Raw genomic sequence first — 26,417 nt, forward strand, 5'->3', positions numbered from 1 at the left:
TCCTAGTTCTCACTCAGGTGGAGATACATAGAGTTTGCTCACTGATGTCTGCTGGAGAGACTCATGAAGATGTCTCATCTCCCAGGATGAGCATGAAGAAAAGGAAGTAGGAAATGAGGCCAGGGGCTCTGAGAGTATCAGTATAATACTGAATAAATAGATCAGCAAAAGGAATACTGGAGGTTCCTCCCTATTTACCCTCCCCATGCCAGTCTACAAAGCAAGGTGAGTTGAATCCCAACGCCTCCCTCGGACAAAATTTTTAAACGGGCTAGCATGGCTACTTTATAATTCCACTTTAAGCCGGGGTCAGTGGGGCTTCCTTTTAAGCACTTAGGACTGTTGCCTGTCATAAATGGATGTATATACAATGGTTCATGAGCATATAAAAAGTATTGATTAAAAATATGATAAATATTGTTTTAAAGGAAAGCTGCTTGATATTTGATATTCCTTTTTGTTGTTGTTGTTGTTAAAGAAGAAGTCCCCAGTCTAGCAAACGTTAGTCGTGAGTTAAAAAAGGTAAAGGTACCCCTGCCCGTCAGGGCCAGTCGTGACCGACTCTAGGGTTGCGCGCTCATCTCGCTCAAGAGGCCGGGAGCCGGCGCTGTCCGAAGACACTTCCGGGTCACGTGGCCAGCGTGACGAAGCTGCACTGGCGAGCCAGTACCAGCGCCGCACACGGAAATGCCGTTTACCTTCCCGCTAGGAAGCAGTCCCTATTTATCTACTTGCACCCAAGGGTGCTTTCGAACTGCTAGGTGGGCAGGAACTGGGACCGAACGGCGGGAGCTCACCCCGCCGCGGGGATTCGAACCGCCGACCTTACGATCAGCAAGTCCTAGGCACTGAGGTTTTACCCACAGCGCCACCCGCGTCCCATAGTCATGAGTTAGGTTCCACTGAAAACAAGGGGAACTTGGTTGATTGGGAGTAAAACTCCAATTCTAAACATGCTTCCCGCTGAACTCAAAGTCCCATTGTGCTAGCAGGAGTCCTGGCACTGGCTCCAGCTGGCAGACCTACTTAGTTGAATCTGGCCCACTGCAATGTTCTCCACATCTAGTTCCCTTATAATAACCCTCCGCCTGCCAAATTTTCCTATGGTACTCACTGCCTAAAGAGCCAGTCCTTCATCCTCTTCTTCAGCATGTCCTGGCAGAATGAGCCAAGTCATGATCTGCACAGAAAGGAGAAAAAGGAATCATTCCATAATGAAGGAAAGGCAAGAATTTCCTGGCGCTCCACACATCGAAGGAATGTTCTCCGGCTAGCACTAAACAGTAGCTAGGGGCCTTTTGTTCCATCGCAGGACGGTGCTGCCTGAAGCAGCCTCCTCTGACAGGTGCCTGGGCTGAAAACTGTTGATGTGGCATCCTTTTCCTGACTGTTCTTAGAGGCAGCTCTCTTGGCTGGGGGACAAACACACTATGGTACACCAGTCCAGGTCAGTTCAAACAGGAGCAGCCAAACAGCTTCCTCTCAAAGGCCACATTCCCTTGAGGGTAGTCTGTCAGGGGCCACATGTTGACTATGGGTAGGGCTGAACAAGCAGCTGGTGGGAGGCCACCCTGTTCTCTCTCTCCCCCACTGTTGCATGTCCAGCAGGCTGCTGTAAGAGGGGCACATCACTCTTGTCAGAGGCCTGAACCAATTTGCTTGCAGAAATTAAGCCAGATGGGTGGAGTATAAATAATAAATAAATAATGATGATAATGCTGATAACGCTGATGATGATGATGATGATGATAATAATAATAATAATAATAATAATAATAATAATATTGCCAATACAGTGGTACCTCGAGTTACAAACGCCTCAGGTTACAAACGCTTCAGGTTACAAACTCCGCTAACCTGGAAGAGTTACCTTGTGTTGAGAACTTTGCCTCAGGATGAGAACAGAAATCATGTGCTGGTGGCGCAGCGGCAGCAGCAAGAGGCCCCATTAGCGAAAGCATGCCTCTAGTTAAGAACAGTTTCAGATTAATAACGGGCCTCCGAAACGAATTAAGTTCATAACTAGAGGTACCACTGTACAGTGGTACCTCGGGTTACCTACGCTTCAGGTTACATACGCTTCAGGTTACAGACTCTGCTAACCCAGAAATATTACCTCGGGTTAAGAAGTTTGGTTCAGGATGAGAACAGAAATCAGGCGGCGGCGGCACAGCAGCAGCAGGAGGCCCCATTAGCTAAAGTGGTGCTTCAGGTTAAGAACAGTTTCAGGTTAAGAATACACCTCCGGAACGAATTAAGTACTTAACCTGAGGTACCACTGTAATCCATTTATCCTCCAAATGCCTACTGAAAGAGGTGCATCTTAACCAGGTGCCTAAAACTATAAAGAGGTGAGGCCAGGTGCACCTTTGTAGGAAAAGTGATCCACTTGCAAGGCACCACCATAGAAAAGGCCCTTCCCTGGGCCACTCACAATCTTGCTTAGGGACCACCAAGACCAAGAGGGCGTCACCTGCTGATCTTAAAACACATGTAGGTTGAGTTGAAAGGAGGCATTCCTGCAGCTATTTGGGTCCCACGCCATTTAGGCATTCAAACATCAAAGTAAACACCTTGATTTTGGCCCAGAAAACAACTGGCAACCAGTGTAGTTTTTTCAAGATAGGAGTAATGTGCTTACGGCCTGCTGTTCCAATTAACATTAGTACTGCAGCATTTTTCATTAGTTGTGATTTCGAGACAGTTTTCAAAGACAGCCCCATGCACAGCAAATCAGGTTGTAGCTTATCAGATTGTGAATAACTACAGCCAAGGTATTCCTATCCAGAAATGGTTATACAGTGGTACCTTGGGTTACATACGCTTCAGGTTACAGGCTCCGCTAACCCAGAAATAGTACCTCGGGTTAAGAACTTTGCTTCAGGATGAGAACAGAAATCATGCTCCGGTGGTAGCGGGAGGCCCCATTAGCTAAAGTGGTGCTTCAGGTTAAGAACAGTTTCAGGTTAAGAACAGACCTCCGGAACGAATTAAGTACTTAACCCGAGGTACCACTGTATTGGTACATAAGCTGAAGCTGGACATAGGCTTTCCTAGCCACGGCCACCTTGGCCTTGAGTGACAAAAAAGATTATTTCAGGAGTGTCCCCAAAATACACACTTCAAAAAAAGTGCACCCTATCAAGAACAGCTAATTCTGCCACCTCCTGGACAACCATAGCACTTCTGCCTTGTTTGGATTCAGCTTCAGTTTATTTATATTACATTTCTATCCCATCTTTCCTCCAAGGAAATCAAGGCAGCGGATATATTGGTTCTCCATTTTATCCTCACAACAACCCTGTGAAGTAGGTTAGGCTGAGAGACAGTGAACTGGTCCAAGGCTACCCAGTGAACTTCATGGCTGATTGGGGATTTGAGCCCATCTCCCAGGTCCCAATCCAACACTGTAACTACCACACTACACTGAAGATGAATTATTGGGCCAGATCTAGCTCATTACCACCTCCAGGCACTGACTGAGCAGCTGCAGTGCCTTGCTTGGTACAAGTGGAAAAGAGAACACTGTGTGTGATATGAGCATACTGATGACTTGGTGCTCCAATCCTGATGGCTGCTTCCAGTGGCTTCGTACACATAGCATGGACAATTAAGACTAAACCATGTGCGATTCCACAAGAAAGCTAGCTCTGGCCCAAGCAGAAGTCACCCAGGGCTATTGTCTGAAGCTGCCACAGAGTATGAATGGAAGACCTGCAAAGGAGTGCTTCCTACCTCTCACAGATGGCCCAGAAGGATAACATGGCCAGTGGTATCAAAAGCCACTGGGAGGTCAAGGAGAATCAGCCACTTAAGAAAATGTAGTAAAGAGGTATGAAGGAAGCTGCTGCACTGGAAATAACCACTGCTTTAACAGAGACACATTCACTTATTTGCAAGACAAGTGCTGGATCCCAGAAGCAAAAGAATCCACACTACAGCCCTGAAGCAGTGGTGCCACCATGAGGTGTACATTTGAAATGGAAACGTCATCATGCCCTCTGTTTTACTTTCCAGGTCATTTCAGATGCTTGCCAAGAAGGGCAATGGCTTCTCTGGTGTCCCAGAGGACAGGACAAGATCTAATGGGCTTAAATGATAGGAGGACAGACTTTAACTAAATTAGGAGAAATGTTTTGATGGTTGAGAGCACGTCAACAATAGAACTAATTCCTTAGAGGGCTAGAGGGCTTCAGGAGAGGTTGGGGGTGCTCTAAAGCTGGGTTTTCTCAACTAAGCAGGATGTTGGCACTAGAAATCTACTCACTAGACAGGGGTAGCCTAAAATCCAGATGCTGCTGGACTCCCAACTGCCACCAGCCCCTGCCAATATGGTCAGCAGTCAGGGATTATGGGAGTTGTAGTCCAGCAATAGCTAGAAAACAGCACATTGGCTATTGCTGGTCTAGAATATTTTTGCCTAACAAAAGCATTGGACATTTCTCTCCACGAAGTCCTTTAGCAATGTTTTGTAGCTCTAATTTACAAATAGTTCCTTTGATCTATCACAGAATCATAGAAATGTAGCACTGGAAGGGATCCCGAGGGTCATCTAGTCCAACCCCATGAAATGCAGGAATCCCAACTAAAGCATCCATGACAGATGGCCACCCAATCTCTGCTTAGAAACCTCCAAGGAAGGAAAGTCCACAACCTCTCGAGGGAGTCCTTGCACTGTCAAACAGCTCTTACTCTCAGAAAGTTCTTCCTGATGTTTAGTTGGAATCTCATTTCTTGTAACTTGAATCCATTGGTTCAGGTCCTAGCTTTGGGAGAAGAAAACAAGCTTGGTCCATCCTCCATGTGACAGCCCTTTAGGTATTTAAAGATGGCTATCATCTCTCCTCTCAGTCTCCTCTTCTCCAGGTTCAACATTCTCAACTCCCTCAACTATGCGGAGAAGTGGAAGTAAATCCAACTGAAGCATTCTTTCTTTGTCAAGATTTACTGTGTTTTTAATTAGCTAAGATTCATTAGGTTCATTATCTCTGGCAACATTTTATAGAAAGATCACAACATACAAATTGAAAAGCTTGGTTTACATTTAATTAAATACAAATATTTGTAAAGGATTAGAAGGTTAGCTCCTCCAATGACATTTTTTCTTGTACTTTTCTTTCTGCACTCTCAAAAGCTTTGTTTTATTTTCCCACATTTAAAAAGTCCCGCAACCAAGACTTGGCTTTCAATAACAGTTATAAGATAGAAATTATAAAATGTCAATTATAAAATGTCAATTGACAGAGATATAGCAGTCATGTCTGTAAACATTAAAGTCAAAAGTATGCACCCTTTGGTCCAAAATACAGCAGAAAACCATAAATCTGGATATGATACTGCCCAAAAGCAAAATAAAATAAAATAAAATAAAATTATTCACTCAATAATTAAATAAAGCGAGGTCTTTGCTTCAAATTACACCAATGTAATCTGCAAGATTTTAGACAAGAACAGGACTCAGGGCAAGAATCAAATGGGGAAGAAGGGGTTCAAGGGAGTCGTAAGTCACTTGACAAGCAATATAAGCAGACACTTCTTTCAATGCAACATGTTAGGGCACCATTCTTGAGCCGTTTTCAAGGCTGCATGTTGGCATTACAAAGTAGACATTAGTCTGCTAGAGAGAAGAGTAGCTGTAACATGTCTGAACCAGCCGACAGGAAGATCATTGATCTTTTGGTCACCAGCCAGCACATCATTCATGGGACACACGGTCCAAGGCCACATAAAAACTCTTTTTGTCATCCAAGCAGTGCCAGCCAATAGGACCAATTTCACAGTCTGCACAGATCAGGAACTTTATATTTCCAACATCCTTGGTGAAGCCAACATTTTCAAAAGAGAACATGTCATCAACCAGCCAGTGGTCCTGTAGGACATCCCCATCCAAGTCACTGTTACCCACCAGGGCGGTCTTCTTCTTCATAGCAGGGAGGAAAAGCTGTCAAGCAACAAAACAAGCAAGTCAGCTGCTTTTATCGTGAAAGAAGCAACATGGCTGGCATGATATGCTGCTACTTACTATGGGATAGTTAGAGCTTTCTACAGTTTCCCAAACACACAACTCCCTGTCTCTTCACTCTTACAGTGGTACCTCGGGTTAAGTATTTAATTCATTCTGGAGGTCTGTACTTCACCTGAAACTGTTCTTAACCTGTTCTTAACTTTAGCTAACGGGGCCTCCTGCTGCCGCCGCCACCGCACAATTTCTGTTCTCATCCTGAAGCAAAGTTCTTAACCTGAAGCACTATTTCTGGGTTAGCGGAGTCTGTAACCTGAAGCATATGTAACCCGAGGTACCACTGTACTTTGAATATGCATCAAGAGTGGCTAACTTGTGGCCCTCCAGATGTTGTTGGACCACAACTCCCATCATCCCTGACTATTGACCATGCTGGATGGCGCTGATGGGAATCAAGAGTCCAATAACACTGGTTAGCCTCCCCTAGCATACACAAGTTGACTAGCTGCAAACAGGGGTGTACCTGGGAGCTGCCTAGCTTGGCCCCTGCAAAGGGTGCAGGCCCAGGGTGCAAAAATTGTGCCTCTCCACAACAATAGATCTCCTTGCCAAGGGTGCAAGGGAAGACAGGGGCGAGACAGCTCACTGCGAAGGGTGCAAGGGAGCCTGGGTACACCTCTGGCTGCAAAGTAGGCTCTCCACCTAGATTTTGGATTCAAGGTTTCATTTTAGGCAAGACTTATCTCCATAACTGTAAAGCATGTGTTAATAAGAAATATGCCTCTTAGGATCTGCAGGGTGTCTTCACAGTCTTCCCATTCTGCAGCCAGACAAGTCGCCAAGCGTCTTTCTAAACGTCTTTCCTTTCATAGCCATTATTTTCACTTATACCCCGGACTTTAACAAGCTCAACATTGCAGATATCAACCCCCCTCCACACCCGCAATATATCCCATTTTTAACTCGCAACCTCCCTGCAATGTAGCGTTAGGCGAGTCTGAGAGAATGACTCGCCCCAAATCACCGAGGGATCTTCAGGGCTAGGCAGAGATTTCTACCTCTGGCTCTTATTAAGCAAAGCACCACCGGAGGAACGGGAGATTTCCGGGGAAGCTCCTCCGAAAACCCCGCCCTGGCCTCGGCAAGCCGGTCTCGCGGCACCCGGAGGCGGGCCGAGGACGGGCGTCCCAGCAAGCCCTTCTCCCGCCCGCCCGCTGCCTACCTCTCGGCGGGTGAAGGTGGCGGTGCCAGGCAGAAGCACGCGGGAGCTGCAGCGCTGGCACAGGACGGCCTTGCGGTTCCGGCCCCGCGCGCACACCAGCTCCTCCGGCCCCGCCGCGCCCGCCGCCTCCATCTCCGAACCGGGCGCCGCCATAGCCACGCAGGCGCAAGAGGGCGAGGGCGGGGCGACACCAGCGGGGACGAGAGAGGCGCCCCGCTTTGTTCCCCTCGGCCGGCTCTGCAAGGCGCGCGCGCAAATTACGCGGCGGCTCTGGAACGGCAAAGCGGAGAGGAGACCGAGCGAGCGGCGCAGTCCAGCGCTCCTCAATGCTAAAGCTCTTTGCTTCCTTTTGCAATCCTGCTGTTGCGCCAGTTCGGGGTTTTTTTAGTACTAATATCGAACGGAAATAGTAAAAGTAGACGCCGGCTGAATTCATCAGCTACGAACCCAGTAGGGGAAAAAAGATGAGCAAATGGCTCTGCGCCCTTGTTCACAGTAGCGCCAGCTTGCAAGTTGCCAGGAACACGTCTGCGTGAATGGAAGACAGCTTCCCGTTATGCCAGGAAAGGTGGTAGCGCGCACATCCCACTTTCGTTTTGGGAAGAACGCCCTGCTAGTGCTGATTCTTCTTTGTTCCTGTTTGCTAACTGGGGAATTATTGAAGGCTGGCATAGATGCCGTAATGTGTGTGTGTGTTTTTAGGCGGGTGGAATTAGAGTAAGTAACCGAAAGGAAAGAGTCGTCCCAAAATAAAACGTGACTCCATTCACACATGCGGCCGTTGTGCCTTCCAAACAACTCATTGTGCCCATGGTTTCTCTGTTCAGACTACTACTCAGTTTTCTCTCCTGTAATGTATTTCACTGAGTTCGATTAAAATACAGTACTAAAGAGGAAGAAGAATGTGATGGCTTCTTGTGTAAGGAGATTGATACCTGGCTAAAGCTCCCTGCCTCTGTTTTATGGTAAGGTATTACAGAGAAAAGTGGAAGGGCTCAAAAGAGTAGGAAAACACACAGAATTATTTCTTGGCAACTTCTTTACCAGATGATGAGATGCATTATTCATTTCATTCAGAGCCTGCCTCAATAGATGACAGCTCCCTCCCTGAAAGGAGCAATGGGGTCATACTATAATGTAAGCAAGAGTGGAAAAGGAGATCTGAAGATATGCAAGATTAAGAAAGCCGCAAATGCATCAAAGTAAAAATAATCTTCAGTTAGTTAAGAGTGTGGTGCTGAAAATGCCAAGGTTGCAGGTCCGATCCCCATATTGGGACAGCTGCATATTTCTGCATTGCAGGGGGCTGGACTAGATGATCCTCAGGGTCCCTTCCAACTCTACAATTCTATTATTCTATAAACATTTTCTTAATCCCCATCACTACTTTCTCTTTAAGAAATAAGCTGTAAAAAAAGAGATGAACTTAAGAGAAAAGTGGGCAAATGTAGACTCCACCAATGCCCATTTGTCACCTCTTCAGAAGAAGCCTACATAAAAGGAGCACTTCACCAACAAATACTTTATATTTTAAAAAATGGTTTAAATAATAAATGCTACTGCAAAAATAAAGGCAACCTACTTGGAGAAACCAAATGTTCACATGTACCAGAGATACTTTTATTAAAAAATACGTAAGAAATGAATCACAAACACTGATGTGATAGGACAGGACTTATAAACTCAGTGTTATTTGAAAGTGCATCATTCTCCCATGCTACCATATCCCCAAAGCAAGGAGTCAATAACACCCAGCAAATAAATACATTCACCCCTTGGCTCCCAATAGAGCTGTGTGACAGGAAGAGGCTCAGTGGGTCATGGGAGAGAGAGAGCTCCAGGATCATGCTGAAAGTTTAGGGCACATCCATGAGGGGTTGGAGGCGCATTATCCACAGGCTCAGGTGTCCATTTCAGCAATGTGGTGTGAATTCACATATCTAGTACAAGCTGCATAACACACCAGAGGGGTATTAAAATAGGCAAGGAGAATCATAAATATGCCACGAAAGAGATGCCTTGAGCAAATATTCCAGTTCACGTGAAATGCCTTGTTGTAATTGGGTCTGGAGAGAAATGACATCAGGTAAACCTACAATGCACTGTAAACATTAGTGTGCTCTTAACAAAATATAATGTATCATGCTCCTACTTTGGTGCTAAAGCAGAAGCACAATAAAAGCTGAGTTTAAGACAACCTGTGCTGACAATGCTTATGCAGAAGGCCTGCACAGGGTATCAGGCTTAAGACCAGTGTGGGGTTGAAAAGAGATGTTCAGTGATTTGTGGAGATTGAAGGGACATTCGCAAGGCAGCCTAAGTGGCCTGGGCAGATGCACCCTTTCCAGAGCACATTATACTCGTTCCCGCCAATATGTCAAGATTTCCTACTTCACTGCTCCACTAACACTAAAAAAAACTTGGCTTAGATAGCAGATGTAAACAGGTTTTTGTTCACAAGTACTAGAACACACACCCTCTCTTCAGGTAAAAACACGAAATTCAGTATTTTCTTCCTGTCTGCTTGCATTTCTTCCCAGCAGATAAGACTGAATATTCCAGCAGGCTATAGTCTCCGCTGCCCCCTTTTCCGTTATGGTGGAAGGCCAGATTGCTTGTACCAACACACAGCGTCTTTATCAGTTGCATGCATCAGCCTCTGGCTCTTCTCCCCAGCACCATGGGCAAGTCTGTGCAGAACGTAAAAAGCATCCAAAAACAAAACACAGTGTGCCCACACAATGCTCACTAACAGTATGTCTGCACTGCAGCATATTTGGTACATGGAAACATTCAGGCACAAATCGTTGGTGCCATGCTCAAACTTCCTTGTATGTGCCAATGTTCTAGAGATGCAGCAGGCCAGAAAGCATAGACATCTTTACTGCTTTAGGCAACTCACTTTCACAGGGTTATCATTACACGAGCATGTGATTTCTCTGTTTTCAGTTCAAAGTGCCTTGTGTGTGGATTGTTTTTTAAATGGAATCAGTAGCTTTGAAGATGAGCCTGAAGGTCTGCAGTGCAGGCCAGATAGCAATGGTCACTGCATCCACAGCTACAAGAGCAATAGCTGCAAGTGAGCCAGTACTTTCTCCCATAGTCTTTTAGTTCCACAGAGGTGCTCTCGCAAGGCCTTCCCCCTAAGGTCACTTCTCACGCAGCACACAAACGCCAGCATCACACCGTTGGGTTCCCAGTGATGTTACCACTTCCCAGCTGTCAATGATAGGGTCATAGCACTCAATACTGCTCAGAAGCGAGTTCCCATCGTACCTACATGTGAGAGAAGATTACTGATGAGAACATGTTGAAGCCTGGAACTCTTAAAAAGGAGATGACTCAATAATAGTTTGGAGCGGTGGCAAACCCATCCCTATTAAGTCATACGATGACAGAACTCTTGTATTTTGTGAGAGGTCAGTGCAAGGAAACACTTGCCATGTCCATCTTTGACCATGTTACAACAAACCCACCCTATGGACCAATCTACAGATTACAATTTCACAGAAGGAAGACTCCCGCCTGGTATGCCAGTAGCTCATCTATTTCGGCATCCTGCTCTCACAGATACCTATAGGGAGGCTGCAAGCAAGACCTCAGCGCAACAGCATTCATCCTTCCTGCATTTTTGATCTTGATCATGTGCCTCAGTGCGCAAAAACAAATGCTGTATCAGATGGGCCTTTTGCCCTGTTACTGGGCATCTAATACACTTATAAAAAGTATAGTCAGACTTCCCCAGCTATGCTAGGGCTTAAAGGTATTTCTGAGTGAAGCTTGGCCCCCTTACCCTGCTATGGCATAAAGTCGCCCCCTCAGGACTGTTGCTCCCACATAACAGCGGGGGGTTGTCATGCTGGTCACTGTGGTCCATGAGTCTGTGCGAATGTTATACGCCTCTACAGAGGAGAGATGTGCTGTTCCATCAAACCCTCCAACCACATAGATATGATCATTCAGCAAGGCTACTCCGGCTCCTGGAAAAGAAAAACCATGGAATGTGGCACCAAATCCCACAATTAGGCATATCTGGATGGAAGATTGCGCCTCTTGCCTTCTGAAAATGAACAAGCCCCTTGGTGAGTGAAGTTATCATAATGCCTGCCTCTTTTAATAGTCACAGTCTACCACTGCAAAGGTGACAGGGGGAAAGTAATCTTCCCGGAACTGTAATGTTTGCACAGGATGTCAAAGTTGCTTAAATAATCCTAGAAAAGTATACATTTATATACATTTAAAGACAGTATGCAAACTGTCTTAATTGTATAAAGGAGTGAGAGAAAACAGATGTTTTATATTGTGAAGGCTATTCAGATATTATGAATTGTATCTAACGGTCCTCACAAAACAGGCTTGTGCAGTGTAATAGGACATCTTCTCTAACCCTAATCCTAACCACCACTACCCCCAAAAAAATCTGCACCAGGAAGCTGGGGGACTGTCTGGAGCAGATGTTGGGAGCATGAAGGGAGAGGAGAGGAGAAGTGGAAGTCACATTGCATGAGCAGAACTCCATGCACTGTCTGATACAACCCTGTGGTAGTTGGAGAGCTGCTGGGAAGAGAGGGCTGGTTACTGGTGCCCTTAGTAAATTCCAGATTCATTATTTGGAAGCTTCAGGAGCTCTACTCTGTAGGAGTACAGTTGCAGGGAGAAGCAAGAACAAAATTCTCACTCTAATCAGATGGTCCCTATTAAACCACCAATACTGTTAAAGACAGCTGGTATACTGCCAACAGCTCCCCACCCTGATCAGGACTCTCACCTGAGCGCTTTGTGGCCATTGGAGTGACATTTGTCCAGTGCCCAGTGTGGGGATCATATCGCTCCACAGAATTTAAGATGTTCAGACCATCATAACCACCTGAAAGCAGAGGAACCCATTAAATTACTTGTATTACTTTTATGAGGGGCTATTGCCCCTGCTCACTTCACTTGACTCACCAAGCCAACCTCCGCACCAAAAACACCCACATCCCCTTTAGAGCTCACCAAAAGCCTTTTACAATCTCCCCGTTGCCACCACTTCTCCTTTGCCTCTCCTGATGTCAGAGGTGCAAAGGAGGAGTGCAGGGAGGATCATGAAAGACTTAGACTTTCTTGTGCTGTTGCCAAACATTTTAGGATGAAGAGTCAGACTGGCAGGAGGAGGACTGCAGGAAGAGGAAGGCAGCAGCAAGCCAGCCTAGAGATTGGCGGTGGCGACTGCAGCAGTGGATTATCAGGCCAGCTGTCCACTGCTTCTACCAACTTTCCTTGTTCCCACACTCCTCCTGTCAGACAGACTCCTAACTGGCCAGCTGGCAGCAGTAGAAGCAGCAGATCCCCAAGCTGGCTGGCGAAGTAAGGTGGCCAGTAGTGGCAGTGGCTGGCTTGGGCATCTGGATCCTGAAGGCAGAAGCTTCAGGGTTGGTAGGCTGAGAAGCCTGTGGAGCTGAGGGCTGCTGCATCTACTGTGCTGAACAACTCTTAAGCACCTACTAAGGATTTCTTTGGGATGGTTTCTTAAATATTAAGTCACCTCTTAAAAACCAAAAGATACAGGACCGATGCAATGCAACAATTTCTGAGCTCCGTCCTGCAAAATTCATTGCCTTTGCTCTGTTTCTATGTTTATATATGGAGCCTACTGCTTTCAGATATTGGAATTCTGAATTCAAAGACTTTCCACGGAAGAAACCTTTCATACTTGATGGGCATTCCAGGGCAAAACAGAACTTACAAATGCTGTGAAATTTGCAAGATCACTTCCTAATTACAGCTTCTTGCATAGTCTTTTCACCAGACTGCAGCTGAGGCACTACCATATAAAAATTTGTAAATACACTGAAGTTACCTACCAAGACAATAGATAACATTATTAGCAACCACCAGTCCTGCTCCTTCTCGAGCTGTCTGCATATCTCCCAACATACTCCACTGATCAATGTTGGGATCATATCTTTCCATACTGGTGTGGCGCCGACTTCCATCAAAACCTCCAGAAACATAGATCATGTCTGTAACACAACAGTTAAACAAATCACAGTATTTGAAATCAGTATTTTACAAATATGCATTTATGTTGGTTGAATAAATGAATTAATTTCCCCGCAAAATGAATGTACTTAAGATTGTTTCCAGCAATGATTATCAGTAGGGGAATTAGAATACGTTTACCAATACATACCTCCTAGGGTTGTAGCCCCTGCTAGGCCCCGTCGAACGTTCATGGGAGCCACAGAGTACCAGATACTGTCTTCATCAGATGTATAATCTAAGCATTCCACAGAACTGAGGCGAGAACGACCATCATAACCACCTATTACATATATCCGATCATGCAAGGAAACTGTGGCAACATAGCGTCTTTTACGGCTGATACTCTATGCATAAAGAAAAAAATGGAAGCAATTTTTTTGGGTATCTTTAGGTATGATGGGCACCTGCAATTTCTTATTGATTCCATACAGAGATAGTGCGATCAATACAGACAATGCTGCACTAATGTGCCAGGGCTTATCATTTCTATATATCCTGTTTATCTACAACAATATGTTCAATATATTCAATTTCACATGCTCACGTCTTCAGTATGCAGCACACTTTTGAGGTTCTCTGCATGAGACGAGAAGAGCCTCAATGGAATGCAGTATCAAAAGGTTTTGACATACAAAAAGCAAACAGCTCACCAGGGGATTTAGAAAACATTAAATTTCAGATGGCTCTGTGAGGCATCATCCAGAACCTCCCCAATTCTTCATCTCAGACTACTTTACACAAGAGGCATTTCTAACATTTATATATGTACAATGCTTTCATGGGTTCAAATAGTTTCACATGCCTTCTGGACAATCCTTATAATAGCCCTATTAAGGCAAAAAAGGGCAGTATTTTATTAAAAGCCTATGCCACTCTTCCTCCCAAAGGAGTTGAGGGTGGAAATTATTAGGGGGGTGTTGGTGGGAATGGAAGAGTGTGGCTTGCCCAAGATTACCCAGTAAATTCTAGGAAGAGATGAGATTTAAACTGGGGACTTCCGACTCGCAGTTCATTTTTGGTAATTATTATCCTAGCATGTGTGCAAGACTATGTTGCCACCCACATACTTGGTGTGAAGTCACCATTCAGAAGCACATGTATTATTGCCCACAGATGATGCTGTACGGCAGAGCTGGCTAACCCTTTTTTTTAGCCAGATGTTAGCCAACTCCATGCCCCTGAGACACACATGTGAGATACACACATTGCAGAGAGTTAAACACCTCTCAGCCCAGTGCTGCAAGGGATGGTCAGATTTTGCCAATGTGTGGTGAGCTACCTGCATTGGTTTGGCAGGCCGAATCCAGCCCACAATTTCACAACAGTGATACTACAGGGTTTATCCATTTTCCTACGTGGAGAAGATGCCTGCATTAGAAACATCTTTGTGAAGCCCTCCCTGCAGCAACTCTTCCAACCACAAGGTTCAAAAGAAGCATTTCCAATTGCAAACCCCACGGAGGAAAAGCAATCACAGGAAAAACAGAGGGCAGGGAGATGGTAAAGCACTCCCAGTTGCTGCTTCCCTGTTTTAAATTCCCTCATCTCTTTTTTTTAAAAAGGTGTTGAGGCACTGTTACATGCATCAGCTAGTAAGTGCAGTTAGCCCCTTAGTAAGCTTAATCAGACTGGTCAAACATGTGTTATTAAAGTATAGACCTGGTATTTTACTGTTGCAAAAAAAAATGTGATAAAGCAAACAATTACATACTGGTAGGAAACTCCACTCCTGTGTCTTCGGATCATATTTCTCCACCACATCAATAGGTGACTGCTGACTTCCAAAGCCCCCAATTACTAAGAGAACCTCATTGGCACCTGAATAAAAACGGACCACTTTAAGGTGAATATCCTAGAGTATATACTTTTTACTTCCATTATTGGTGTACCGATCCTCTAACTCTAAGTAGTGGGTCAAGAATAGTAGAACTGAGTGGCACACTAGTTCAGCCTTGAAAATAAAAGCGCAAGTGTTACTAGCCTTTATTTTATTTTTTGATAACTTGGCTAAAGAGCTAGTGGCCTGCATTTTCATGCCAGCTGTGGAGAACAGAAGTCCATCACCTGTTGTTGGCATGGAAATGCAGGCTACTAAAAAACTGCAGACTGGTGAAAGGATAGGTGTTTCATTCTGCCACTGCATTTCTGTGATGGTTGTGGAGGAAGAGACTTTCCTTCCTCTGTTGCTAGACTGGAAACCAAGTGGGCTGGCTGAGGAGGATGGAGTAATCCATCTCTCAGTCAGGCCTTTAACGCATCTACATAGAATTCCTATGGCTGCTAGGTAAGTTGTTAAATACAAGGCTACATACTCTTAAGCTACTCTTGACAGATTGCCTAATGTTTTTAAACTCTCCAGCAAGCGACACCTATTTTATTAAGCAACTGATTTCATTGCACTTTGTAGTCATAGTCATAGTCCCCCACTCCACTTGCCACCCCTGAATTATGCCTAAACACAGGACACAATTTGCAAATCATGAAGCTTAAGCATTTAATTTTAAAAAAAAATTCAATAGCATGTAAGCAAACCTATCTATGAGTTGGTGTATTTCACTGCATTTTGCTTTTTCTTACATGATTGTGAGGAATAGTTAATCCTGTTTCAACAACAGCCTTGAGATTGCTATTTTGCCCATCAATCTACTAAAGGCTAGATAAGTGTGACAATAAGAATCTAGTTTTGGTTTAACGCCAAACTGAACTGTATTAATATCCTATGTCTGTGAATCCAAGCCAATAACCCTTACTCTTTTCTTTTCAACACCACCACCACACAGATGATTCATGCTTAGCTGGTGCCATATAATCTTCATTTCTCTCTCTTGACAACCTTACAGCCCATTTTGCAGCTGTGCACTTGGGCTTTGTTTCCCAACCATATTTGCCCTTGGCAAGTCCATTCTATTAATTTCCAATTAATTGCTCCAATCCAGAAGATAATAGTGAAGCTTCAAGGATGTTTGTCATACCACATGAGAAGTCTTTTAGCTCACTTTCCAGAACATCCTGAACATGTTGTCTTAAAAAAATATGCTTTGAATTTCTCCCAGCATCATCAGTTTGTCATTAACAAATTTAGGTTGAATTTTCAGCTTTATACAGAATCTAAGAATAGTATCTGTATGCCTGTCAGGAAAAGGCTTGAGTATCTGAAAATTACCACTGAGCCGTAATATTATCTAATAACTTACTTCCATCTTCTTCTAACAAGCCTTCTTTACACAATGCTTCAGTTGAGAGTAATATTAAATACCATACTGCAGCAGAAGTATTTTAATATGCTTGCTTATTATATACAGAGATTCTCTCTTGCTTGGAACACACGTTAAGAATTATATTTATCATTTATACCAGGTTTGTAAGATGCAATTTATATGGCTGTCTTTCGTGATTAACAATAGCTTCCAGGCATGCATGCAAGCTAGTATTAACCAATTTCATTCTCTTTTAAGTCACATATGCTATGTGGGCAAGTATGGACAGATAGGCTAGCAAAATTTTCTGAGGCTAGACAGTTTGCAGAAGTATTTGCAAGGCAGTTAACATCCATCTATACCACACACACAGACACACTAATCCAAGTAATTAAAAGACCTAGCTAACAATTATTTGTTTTCTGAGCATTGTTTATGTTTGTGCAGGACCTGAGGTATGTAAATGAATGTGTTGGCTAACTACAGGTAGCTTTCAGCAATTTTACTTCCCCAAAGGTGTGTTTGGGGGCAACAGCTGCTATTCCCAGTGTTTTTTTCTGGGGATACGCAAGGATAAACATAGCTCCTAAACATTTTGTGAATCTTTGTACTTGTGTCCATTTACTGTGTTTATTTTTCCCAATTTTAACTATAAAATGGTGATTTTCTTAAGTCAAAATGAGAGTACCCCTAAACATTTTTTTAAAAAAAGCGCTGGTTATTCCTACAAAGCAGTTATTTAGACAAAGCTGTGAAGGTGCTTCTTTTGTATCATACAGCTGCTGTCTGGGTCCTTGTACCCACATGTTTATTAGGTCTGTGCAAACGAGCAGCATCCCCCCACATCCTTCCCTATATCTCCGGGGATGGTCTGAAGGCACAGCTTTATTTACTTTTTAAAATCATATCCTGACCTTCCTCCCAAAAGGTCCTGGGCGGCAAACATTTCCATAATAAAAACATTAGGTAACATTAGGGATTCAAACCGCCGACCATGCGATCGGCAAGTCCTAGGCACTGAGGTTTTACCCACAGCGCCACCCGCGTCCAAACATTATTAAACATAAAATAACACATATTTAAAACATTTGAAGAATGGTTAAAACATCTAAAAGCAATAAAAGCATAACAAATTAAGAACAGATTACATATCAAAATTATATGTCTGGATAGGCCCACTGAAACAAAAGTTTTCAACAGGCATCTAAAGGATTACAGTGACAGTACCTGTGTAATGTCAACAGGCAGGGAGTTCCAAAGTTCAGGTACACTAAAGAACAGACCCCTTATAACCATGAAGCATTGCTTCATTCTGAGCCTGCCAAATGGCAGAAGACATTAAACCATACCCTTTCCCAGCCATTTTGATATGCACTTCTCTGATGCTTACCCAAACGTGCTCTGGTTCTGGGACCTTGCATCTGACTCCGAAGTTCAGGTCTTAGATGAAACTTCTTTGCTTCATCTACAAGGTCTCTGCATTGCAAACTACATCGAATAAAAGGCTGCAGAAACATACAGGCATTATTTTCACTTTATCCAATTCTTTATACACTTTTACAATTCTTCAAAATACCCTATAGCTAGTAGAAGAATGGAAATACTTGCACATTATGACCCACTGCAAAAAAACCCCAATATTTAATGAAATTAATCTAAAATTAGTCCAGTTACATTAATTCGAGTACTGTAATATAAAACATGGAAAAACCATGCTGGTGGAGCATACAACAGAAATCTTTATTCAAATACAGTTTCCAGGATTAAAACTTAAAACACTGGTTCCAGAAGACCTTTGCAATAACTTAATTGGTTTGAATGTAAAATTATATACTAAGGATACTGATTTGTGAATTTGATTTTGGCCAATTCTTTCTTCCTTTAGCAAAGCCCTATGCCTTATCCCACACCACTCAGGAAGGTCCCCTTTTTGAGGCAATGCAAAGGACTGCCTTGGGTAGGGTGGCAGGTAGCCTTCTGTGAGCTTCCTTCTAATTTTCAAGGATACAGCACAGAAATTCCTTCCTCAGTTATTAGAGGGAAGAACCCATTGGCCAAAATTGCAAAAATCTTGTTTACCTACTTGCTAATACTAAAAAGAAGGCTACTCTAAAAGCAGCCTAACTTTTCTATGGCAGCTGCAAATATTTGTCCAAGGAACCTTGACTTGTGTAGTAGACTGCAAATTAGGTGTACTACATTTATTAGAACTGATGTTATTTTGTTATATTAAGCCATCTGAATAGCTAAGGCCTGTGGCTAAATAACTGAAAATTATGGGTTGGTTTTCTTTACATGGATGCGGAAATTAAAAATACACAAAAGTAGATGGGTTTGAGGTTAGGGTTCCTCTTAAGGGAGAATTGCAGGGGTACTAATCTTTGTTCCCATATTCTAACATGTATATAAGCAAAGGATCAGCTAGAACACATTACAAAGTTACTATTATGAGTGAGGTTTTCCTAAATACAGCAGTTGTTCTGCAGGACTTATTCCATGAGCTGCATAATAGGGCAACTGGCCCTACCTCAGTGTCTATGACATCGGTAATGTAGCGTGGAGTGAGTAGTGGCATGCGCACATACTGCAGAAGCTCTGGCAGGGATGCTTCCCGTTCCTTCTTTGAATGCTTTACCCAATTAATAACAGCCTCAAAGACAGGCTCTTCAGAATCCACCTATAAGAAAAGGCATGGAATTAATCAGTCTTTTGAAAAATAGATAGCTACAACACGGGAGGAGGGATTACTTTAAGGGGGGTGTAGCATAGATTGTACTTCTGGTGTGGGGAAGCTGCATTTGCACAGAAAATTATGGTGGTTGGAAAGCAAGATCCACCTTGCAAAGCAAGCACAGGCAGCTCTCTAGAGGGGGAAATGCGTGACCTTGTCGTGTAACTGTGAGAAGCATATAATGTGCAATGTCAATGATGTGATATACTTCTTTTTATTTGTATGCCGCCTTTCCATAGCTAAAACCAGGCTCAAGGTGGCTTACATAGTTACAAATATAACCATAACATCAAAAACAATAAACACATCAAAAAGTACACAACCAAATTGAACAATTTCCACACAAATCACAGCAAAAATTAAAAATAAGGGTAAAAATAATAATCAGTTAACAGCAACAAACACCCCTGCAACCCTCCCTAAACAGTACTCTAACCCAAGACTAGCACATATTCCTCACCATGACCATGCAAGATTTTTTCTTTCAAAAAGCATTTTCTCTGAAGAAAGTGCAGTCCCTTTTATTTTTATTCTTTATTAAATTTCTATACTAATCCTCTGTCTGAGGATCTCGTGGCGGTTTACAACATAAAAACACAAAAATCCATATCAAAGTAAAAAACAATAACACACACACCCAACTCAACTTTGGGTTTGCTCTTTTAAGAGCAATTGGGTTTTGTTCATAAAGCAAATATCTCCCATAATGTTAACCTAGGCAAACATATATTTAACAAGATAGGGTTAGAATGAGTGTAGAACAAAGAGGGCTCTTTCCCACTGATAAAAGGGTGATCATATTTACAAGCACAAATGTGCTTAAGATCTGGGTGGTGCCTTACAAAATCTTTCAGAGTAACTAGCAAGACTGCACTTCACACTTTAACATTCTTCAATGGCTTCATTCATTTACTGCCAATGATTTTGTAGCACAAAATTAAGTATTGATTTGTAACTCTTTAAGAGCATGGACCAACTGTTAAAAAAACCCACACCCTGTGCCTCAAAAGCCTTGTTTGGACATTCAGAATCTTGGTTTAACACACATACATGGTGGGAAAAGGGGCACAAGGCATGAGCTCTGGTCACTCCCATGTTCCTCTGAGAGTTCAAGGGCTACTGTTTGCAACAGGAAACCTCCTGTACTTGTGGAGACACCTCCACATTGTGTCACAGGGAGCATTCCTGGAGAAGCAAGTAAGGGCTCCTCTTGAGTGCAGAGTTCTTCTCTAGGTCTTCCAGGGACTTTCCTTGTAAATCTATATTGATTATTCCAGACTTCCATCTTGTACATCCTCCTACACCCTGCCCCCCTTCTGCCATAAATTCTGAATTTTAGCCTTGCATCCATTCTAACCCCTTTTTGTTCACATTCTCTCTTTTGCCATTGCTTCTTTAAACAGATCTTGGTAACTGTAAAGGCTACCAACTTGCTTTTATATTGAAATGAAAACTAGGATTCTCAGAATTCTAGTGAGATCTTACAAGTGCTCATGGACTGTAAATTGCTAACCTCCAAAGTATGAATTCCATCGGTCAGCTCCACAGTATTTTACTGGTTAATTCCTAGGTTGTGTTTGGTTCCTGTATCAAATACTAGAACTTAATAGCATTGCTTTGGACAACAAGAAGGAATATTTTACCTGAATCTCATCACATTTTATTAGCTTTTCCACTTCTTCTTGATTTAGGAGAATAAATTCTTCATGTTGAACTACATCTGGGAAGTGCTTCTGGCTAAAAACTTCGGCTGCCTGCATTAAGTCCACACAATTGTGTGTTTCAGCAAAATCTCGAATCCCCAAACAGTTGGAAGGATCCAGCTGGCTTTCCAGGAACTCACAGCAAGCCTGCTTCACTCCTGTGAGAAATGACATGATTTGCACTTCAGAGGGCTAAGTCACTGTTCTGAAAAGTGTTTAAGAGGGGGGAAAACTGCGCTTAACAAATCCATCCATTTTCCTAACAAACACTAAATCTGGTAAATAAAAAGCCACCTCTTTTTATCTTAACCAGCCTGCCATTTTCCTTGGTAAGTAATATTGAGATTCTTTTTGGTGGTAATAAATTCTAAAAATGGTGTGACATCAGTAAAATACATTCTTAATTAACTATTGTATTTTATCCATATTACAAAAACAATATCTACCCTTTCACAAAGACATAAATATTTTACTACCCAGAAAACGTTCCCAAACTACTGTACTAATCAACAGCTTTTACAGTTTTACAATTTTATATTTTCATTTGTTCTCAGGATTGCATTTCTCCCAGAACTCAGGTAACTGAATGTTCAGTATCTTAGTATATAACAAAATTGTAAGCTAAAGCCTGTGTGGCCAATGGGCAGCCATGCAAATTGTGACATAAAAGGGAGGGGGTTTGGCCAGGCTTAAAAGGAGGGGGTTGGTAAGGAGCAGTGGGGCTGGCAAGAAGTGCTAGCAGGGATGCAGTTCCTAGTATGCATATAATTTCAAGTTTAACAATCTTAAAATGGGGAGACTCTCTCACTAAAGAGTCCCAGTATGAAAATTTGCAAAAGTATATACCTTTTACTATGGTGTAATGTGAGTTTTAATATGATTTTATATGCAGTGCTGGTAGTATAATTTTCTGTACATTGCCTCTGAATGCATTATGATAGGCAGTTTATAAATTTCAGTTTCTATATAAAAAGTGTGGCACTAGAGAACAGTTCCTACTTGCTGTCCAATTACAAAATCAATGCATGAGGCATGAAACCACAGAAATACCACATCCCCACCAACATCACCTGATGAAGAATGTTTTACTGTGCTTGAATAAGAACAAGCAGAGATGTTTGTGATCCTTTTATTCATTATGGCAAAATTTCTACTTTTAAAAAGGAACCCTCCTTGACTTTTATATTGTTATTGGCTTTCCTTATTAATCAAACTACACTTCTGATGAATCCTTGGAGCACCTTCTGCCCGCTGAGAGCATGGTTCAAGATATTTCTTCAGACCCCAGCCCACTAAAGTATCACCCACTGGTATCTGCAATGTGGCATTTTCAATCATATTACCCAAGTGGTTGACACACTCATTTGAATAGGTTCACTCAAGCTACAATGCTTTTGTTCATGTGGGCTTTTAGACAAGGTTAGGCTCATGTTGTATTAGAAGCTGCTGGTTTTATATTTGTGTTATTAGTCTAAATATATTTGTTTTCTAATTGTGTTCACCACTTTATAAATCTCTTTAAAAATGGGCAGTACAGATCAAGGATTCTCAAAAGCTCTTCGCTCCTGACCTACACTGTATGTTTTTGTCATTACCTTTCAGCTGAAGCAAACAGGCTGCTGGAAGCAACTCCTGAACATTCTCCACTGTTACATGAACGGTCTCCGTGTATACGAAGTCCAGCAATATTTCCATAGTTGATGCTGTTAGCCCTTGAATATCCACATAGGGTTTATCCTTCTCTGAAAGCTGCGAATTATAAACAAGGGAAGTACTTTTTTATTCCCTGGGTTTTACAGGCTTCCAAAACATAACCTGGAAAACTACAGTGGGGGCAATGGGGAAGAGATACAAAGCATTAATAATCTCACATGAATATTTCAGCAAATGGAACATATAACAAATACCCTACAGACCTTTTGGTGCAAGGATAATACTTTGAAAAGTTCTAGTTACAGGTAGGTAGCCGTGTTGGTCTGCTGTAGTCGAAACAAAATAAATAAATAAAAATTCCTTCCAGTAGCACCTTGGAGACCAACTAAGTTTGTTACTGGTATGAGCTTTCATGTGCATGTATCTGAAGAAGTGTGCATGCACACGAAAGCTCGTATCAATAACAAACTTAGCTGGTCTCCAAGGTGCTACTGGAAGGAATTTTTATTTATATATTTTGTTTCGACTTTGAAAAGTGTTATTTTAAATATCAGAGAAACAAAAGCTTTAATAACATGCTGTCAAGGGGCAGGCAAATTAATTCACCAAAAGTAATTAACATGCACCTCTACATATAAATTACAGCAATGTCCTTATTACACTGAGTTGAGAGGAGAACATAGTAATGCCTTTCTATCCTACAAAAATTCTGCATGGCTTGTTTACCCATTATGTACTTACATGGGTCACTTGCAGCCAAATTAAAAAAGAACCACCAACATTTGTAAAGCTTCCTTCCTGGTAGACCAGAAGACAAAACACATTTGCCAGCCAGCTTAGTAACAATTTAAAAGTGTGGATTTGCAACAGAGATAACATTTTTTTAAGCCTAGTTATCCAAGAAAGCTAAATTGTATATAAAGTTGAAACATTAGGAAGCCTACAATTTAACTTTTCTCATACTGTACTGGGATGTTGAGATCTGCTAACAAGACTGCCACCATATGATTCTTGTGGCAGTGCGGGAGAGGGCCAATTCTATGGTGGCCCCCCAGGCTGTGCAATGCCCCCCATCCAAGGGGCAAATGGCCGTGTCTTCGTATGCTTTTTGATGGCAGGTGTCTAGATCTTTAGAGGTACAGGATAAGACCTGATGTTCCCTACTGCAGTGCTGTTGTTGACCTTGATTGCAATTTAAGATGGATTTAATTGCTGAGTAAGTGAAAAGCAGTACATGGCTTTGTGCATAATGTGCATTAGGGCTGCTTGGTGAAGAGCAAGCTATAAATGCATACAGAATTGCAACCTTAATGGCATTTTTGCACTTTTAAGTTGTATTACAAGCTACTTTCTTATTTGCATGAATAAAAACAAAAATGTGTGTACTCTGCATCTTGCCTACCTCACTGGTGAACATAGCACAGAAGTAGTCACTGCAAGCAGCTAACACAATACGATGGGCTGGAAAGTCTTTCTGCTCCACACGAAGGGTCACATCACAAAGTGTGTTACTTTTTCGTAGAGAGTTCATTGCATTGAGAATGGACTTGGCATGAGAATTAGTCATTATATCTTTAGGAGCCATAGTGAATTACTCCAGTCAACAATAGCGTTGAGAAGGTAGGTTCAGAGTTTGAGTAACCTGTTAAGAGAAGAGTCTGCTTCACTAATGGAATCAAGCTTGAAAGAGGTGGAGAATGAGAATCTTGGTTTCTGCCGGTTCTCTCTTCTATCCCATGGGCCTGTCGTCTACCTTGACTCACTTCTAATTGCGCTACTCAACTACATTCAGATGACCACCATCCCTACCTAACAGAAGAATAGGCATATCATAAAACATAGAAATTCTATGTTTTAATGCAATAAAATCTCAGAACAGTACACATTTATTTGCAGTGAGATGTGTGCTAGGCAAATTGTAGAACATCAAAGCATCTCAGAACTACAGACTAATAAAGACAAAGACAAGATTAAGTGCAAGGACAATGGTGGAACACCACCTGTCCAGGAAAGCACAACAGTGTGGCCAAAGTTAAACCATATATTGCCACCTATTTAACTTTCCCCCATGTCAATTACTTCAATTTTATTTGGAAGTTAAAAAAGAGACAAATATATGAATATTTCCTAATGTAGATCAATAGAACAAGACTTCTACAATCAAAGCCTCTGCCTTTGTTTTATAAAGTACCGTATTTTTCGCTCTATAACACACACCGGACCATAACACGCACGTAGTTTTTAGCGGAGGAAAACAAGAAAAAAAATATTTTAAACGAAATAGTGGATATATGATTTTTGTGGTTCATGCTGTGGCCACAGACATGTGATCTGACAGTGAGTTTGGAGTAGCCCAATGCAAAAATCCTGAGGATCCATGTGGATCCATGCTTTGTAACCACGGAGGAGGGAAGGAAGGGGAACCATGGATCCTCTGCTCACGACTGCAGCAGACACCCCCCGCCACCCGCAGGCATTCGCTCCATAACACGCACAGACATTTCCCCTTACTTTCTAGGAGGAAAAAAGTGAGTGTTATGGTGCAAAAAATACGGTATATAAATGTATGTTAATAAAGCTTCAAGAACTTACTATAGCAGATACTCAAAATCATTATCTGCTGTAATAATTACTTAGAAGCAAGTACCACTGAATTGATGGAACTCACTCCAAAACAAGGGTGCACAACTCAGAATAGTAGCCTAATCTTTCTTGTTTCACAGGTTGTTAAGGCTATACCTCCTAGCCACCCCTAGCTTATCAATGTAATGACAGGTAACTTACTGTACACACAAGTTTTACTTGGTGTTTAGTTGCAGCAACTGAAGTAATGGTTCAAAGACAAACGCATTTGCAAATAATGTGAGCAGAAAACATCCATTTCAGAGCTAATTCTGTTCCCTACCACAAACAGTTGTTAACTGAAGAGATTCGTTGACCATACCAGTGGCATTCCAATGTGGGAATAATATTCTCCTGGAGTTGAATTCTCCAACGAACCTACAGAACTTCCCTCATAACATTGCAATTCTTGGGCATTCCTAAATGAGATACATAGACCTCAGCTCAAGCAATGGGTCCCATTACCTAGCACATAATTGGGGAATCTCAGCCCAGAGGCCAAATGCAATTCCCCAGGGCTCTCTCTGTTGGACCTTCAGGTGCCTCCCCATGCCCCACCTGCCAATTCCCTTGCTTCACACCCAAGTATTTATCCTAGTTGGAACTCATCCCTGACCTCTGATCATGCCTCACGCTTTTCCGGGTGGAGGTTAGAGAGCCGTGTGAGTGTGTGTATAAACTAGCCTAAGAGTACAAAGGCAAAATTTAAATTTGCTACTTTGCCCCCTTTGGCCCCACCCACCACAGGCATGCGGCTCCCAGAAGGCAATAAATATGGCCCTCCGACTGAAAAGGGCTCCCAGTCCTGACCTACCACAACCATCAGTGCTTAGGAGAAGATTTAGCTACCCAATTTGGTACTATTCCCGGTGCAGTCGCCAAAACCCACAGCAGGGCAAGACCTCTATTTTGAAATACTGGTGCCTATATATTTGGCTATTCAGCAGCAGCGGCTGGGAAGGGAGCTGTGGCTCAGCGAAAAGGGAAGCTCTCCTTCTCCCTTCTTCCCCAGGGCTTCATGGACCTCTTCCCCTGGGCCCGTGGAAGCTCTCGGAGGGAGCGGGGGCTCAGGAGCTCCGCTCAGCAGCACATGGAAGGGGGCGGGCCGCGCAGCATTTCTGCCCTCGGGGCCTCCTCCCCCGTCCAAACTCACCGCCGCACCCTCCCCGTGAGGGGAGAGATTCCCGGCTCGGCTCCTCAGGCCCACACGTCTCCTTCCTCCTTCGCATCTGGCGCGCCTCGATGACGTCACTATGGTGGACGCCAAGCCGCAGGCTTCGGGAACCATCTTTTAAATAGGAAG

At 42.9% G+C, this 26,417-nt stretch overlaps 2 protein-coding genes across 11 annotated transcripts; both read right to left on the reverse strand.

The window, feature by feature from the left end:
- Positions 1-5,375: 5,375 nt before the first annotated feature.
- Positions 5,376-7,352, reverse strand: RABIF (RAB interacting factor). Its single transcript, XM_081195082.1, has 2 exons — positions 7,185-7,352; positions 5,376-5,941 (listed from the first exon to the last, which is right to left on the reverse strand). Exons 1-2 carry the CDS (start codon positions 7,335-7,337, stop codon positions 5,696-5,698), a joined length of 399 nt encoding a protein of 132 aa, XP_081051208.1. The 5' UTR covers positions 7,338-7,352; the 3' UTR covers positions 5,376-5,695.
- Positions 7,353-8,782: 1,430 nt separating this feature from the next.
- KLHL12 (kelch like family member 12) lies at positions 8,783-26,417 on the reverse strand. Of its 10 annotated transcripts, none has more exons than XM_081194723.1 (13): positions 26,268-26,367; positions 25,432-25,533; positions 23,895-24,134; positions 22,435-22,588; positions 20,780-20,997; positions 18,933-19,082; positions 17,796-17,910; positions 14,920-15,026; positions 13,357-13,552; positions 13,028-13,186; positions 11,953-12,051; positions 10,978-11,164; positions 8,783-10,460 (listed from the first exon to the last, which is right to left on the reverse strand). In XM_081194723.1, the coding sequence occupies exons 3-13, from the start codon at positions 24,075-24,077 to the stop codon at positions 10,334-10,336; spliced, it is 1,695 nt and encodes a 564-aa protein (XP_081050849.1). In that variant the 5' UTR covers positions 24,078-24,134; positions 25,432-25,533; positions 26,268-26,367; the 3' UTR covers positions 8,783-10,333. The 10 variants fall into 10 exon arrangements, with proteins under 10 accessions (XP_081050849.1, XP_081050847.1, XP_081050846.1 ...); XM_081194721.1 differs by having other exon boundaries at positions 25,398-25,533; XM_081194720.1 differs by having other exon boundaries at positions 26,039-26,351.

This window comes from Podarcis bocagei, assembly GCF_964188305.1.
Source record: "Podarcis bocagei genome assembly, chromosome: 5".
Lineage (NCBI taxonomy): Eukaryota > Metazoa > Chordata > Lepidosauria > Squamata > Lacertidae > Podarcis > Podarcis bocagei.